A 1,660-nucleotide genomic window follows, 5' to 3' on the forward strand; every position below is an offset into this window, starting at 1 on the left:
TTTGGTTATAAAGGAAATAATAATAAAAGAGAGTGTAGACGTAGACCTTTAGAGAGTAGGTCGAACCACATTAAAAATTCTTGTGTTAACGTTATTTCTCGTTACTTTTTACATTTATCACTCACACATACAAACAGCAGTATAACACAATTCTTATTGTTTAAACAGTCGTCTGAACTGTTTAATTTGCCTGTGTACTGATTCGTAATTGTTTTGTGAACGTGCTTTTCGTTTAAAGTTTTAAAAGGGTACTTAATTCACCCCCTCCCCCTCTCAAGTACCGGATCGATAAACTCAACAATTGGTATTAGAGCATCGTGCTCTTGATTGCCTTACCGCAAAGAGTTTGCTCCTTTTGAGTTTATTTGTTTTTCTTTCTTTTCTCTATGAATTCCAAATGTGTCAAATGTCCTGTCTTTGATGGCACAGACTATGGCTGGTGGAAAAATCGTATGATGTATTTCATACAAGGAACAAATTATGAGTATTGGATAATCATCCAAAATGGCCCCCTTGCTATTACAACCACCGATGTTAATGGTGTTGAAACTGTAAAAGTGCACAAGGACCTCATCACCGATGATTATAAAAAGGCGGAGAAGAACGCTAGAGCCATATCGCTCCTGCAATCCGGCATTACCAATGTGGAAACTAGCCATATTGCAGGATGTAAAACAGCAAAAGAAATATGGGATAGCCTTGAACTAGCCCATGAGGGAACATCGCAAGTAAAAAAACATCACATTGATCTCTTAATGCAACAATGCGAGTCCTTTAAAATGCAAGATGACGAGTCTATAAAGAGTATGTCTTCCTGTTTTTCAAACATAACTAACGAACTTTCAAATGTTGGTCGACAATTTCAAACTGAGGACATTGTCTGTAAAATCTTAAGAAGTGTTACCAAGAGATGGCGACAAAAGGTCAAGGCTATTGAAGAAGCCAAGGACTTATCCACTCTATCTTACCAAGCTTTGATGGGATCTCTCATGTCACACGAACTATTCATCGATAATAATGCCGATGAGAATCCTAAAGCTAAGGGATTAGCTTTGAACGCCTTCTCAAGTGATAATGAAAGTGATCTTTAAGAGGAAGTTGATCTATTGCCTAAAAGAATTGCCAATATCATTAAAAAACAAAACCTAGGAAAGTTCAATGGTTATAAACCCAAAAATTATGTTTCATCTTCACGTCTAAAGTCTAAAATGGGTTGTTTTGGATGTGGTGATCAAGATCACCAAGTTCAAAACTGTCCCAAATGGGAAGAGGAAATATCTAAGGATAGACGTGAAAAGTCTAAGCATAAGTACAAACGTGCAATGATTGCTGCTGTTTGGGGTGAGTCTGATTCAGAGGATGATGAACCGCCTAAAGAAGGAAAAGAGGAGAATTTCTGCCTCCGATCTACCTACAAGCCAAGGTCTCAACGCAGAACTTATGAGGATTCCCTAAGGTGTCTCATGGCTCACTCAGAAACTTCTGATAGCGAATCTGAAGATGAGGTAAGTCTCTTAGATCTCAAAGTTAAAATTAGGTCTTTATCTAAGAAGAAAATTGTGAGATTACTTGATGAGACCTTGGATACTAGTTATGAACAAAAAAGGCATCTTGATGCAATGTAATATGAAATAGAAAGTATAGCGGAGGAGAACTTTCA

At 37.3% G+C, this 1,660-nt stretch overlaps 1 protein-coding gene across 1 annotated transcript; it reads left to right on the forward strand.

The window, feature by feature from the left end:
• Positions 1 to 386: 386 nt before the first annotated feature.
• On the forward strand, positions 387 to 1,091 carry LOC141620142 (uncharacterized). The gene has a single exon (XM_074437087.1). It carries the CDS (start codon positions 387 to 389, stop codon positions 1,089 to 1,091), a length of 705 nt encoding a protein of 234 aa, XP_074293188.1.
• Positions 1,092 to 1,660: the final 569 nt, after the last annotated feature.

The sequence above is a fragment of the Silene latifolia genome, chromosome X (genome assembly GCF_048544455.1).
Source record: "Silene latifolia isolate original U9 population chromosome X, ASM4854445v1, whole genome shotgun sequence".
In the NCBI taxonomy this organism is placed as follows: Eukaryota; Viridiplantae; Streptophyta; class Magnoliopsida; order Caryophyllales; family Caryophyllaceae; genus Silene; species Silene latifolia.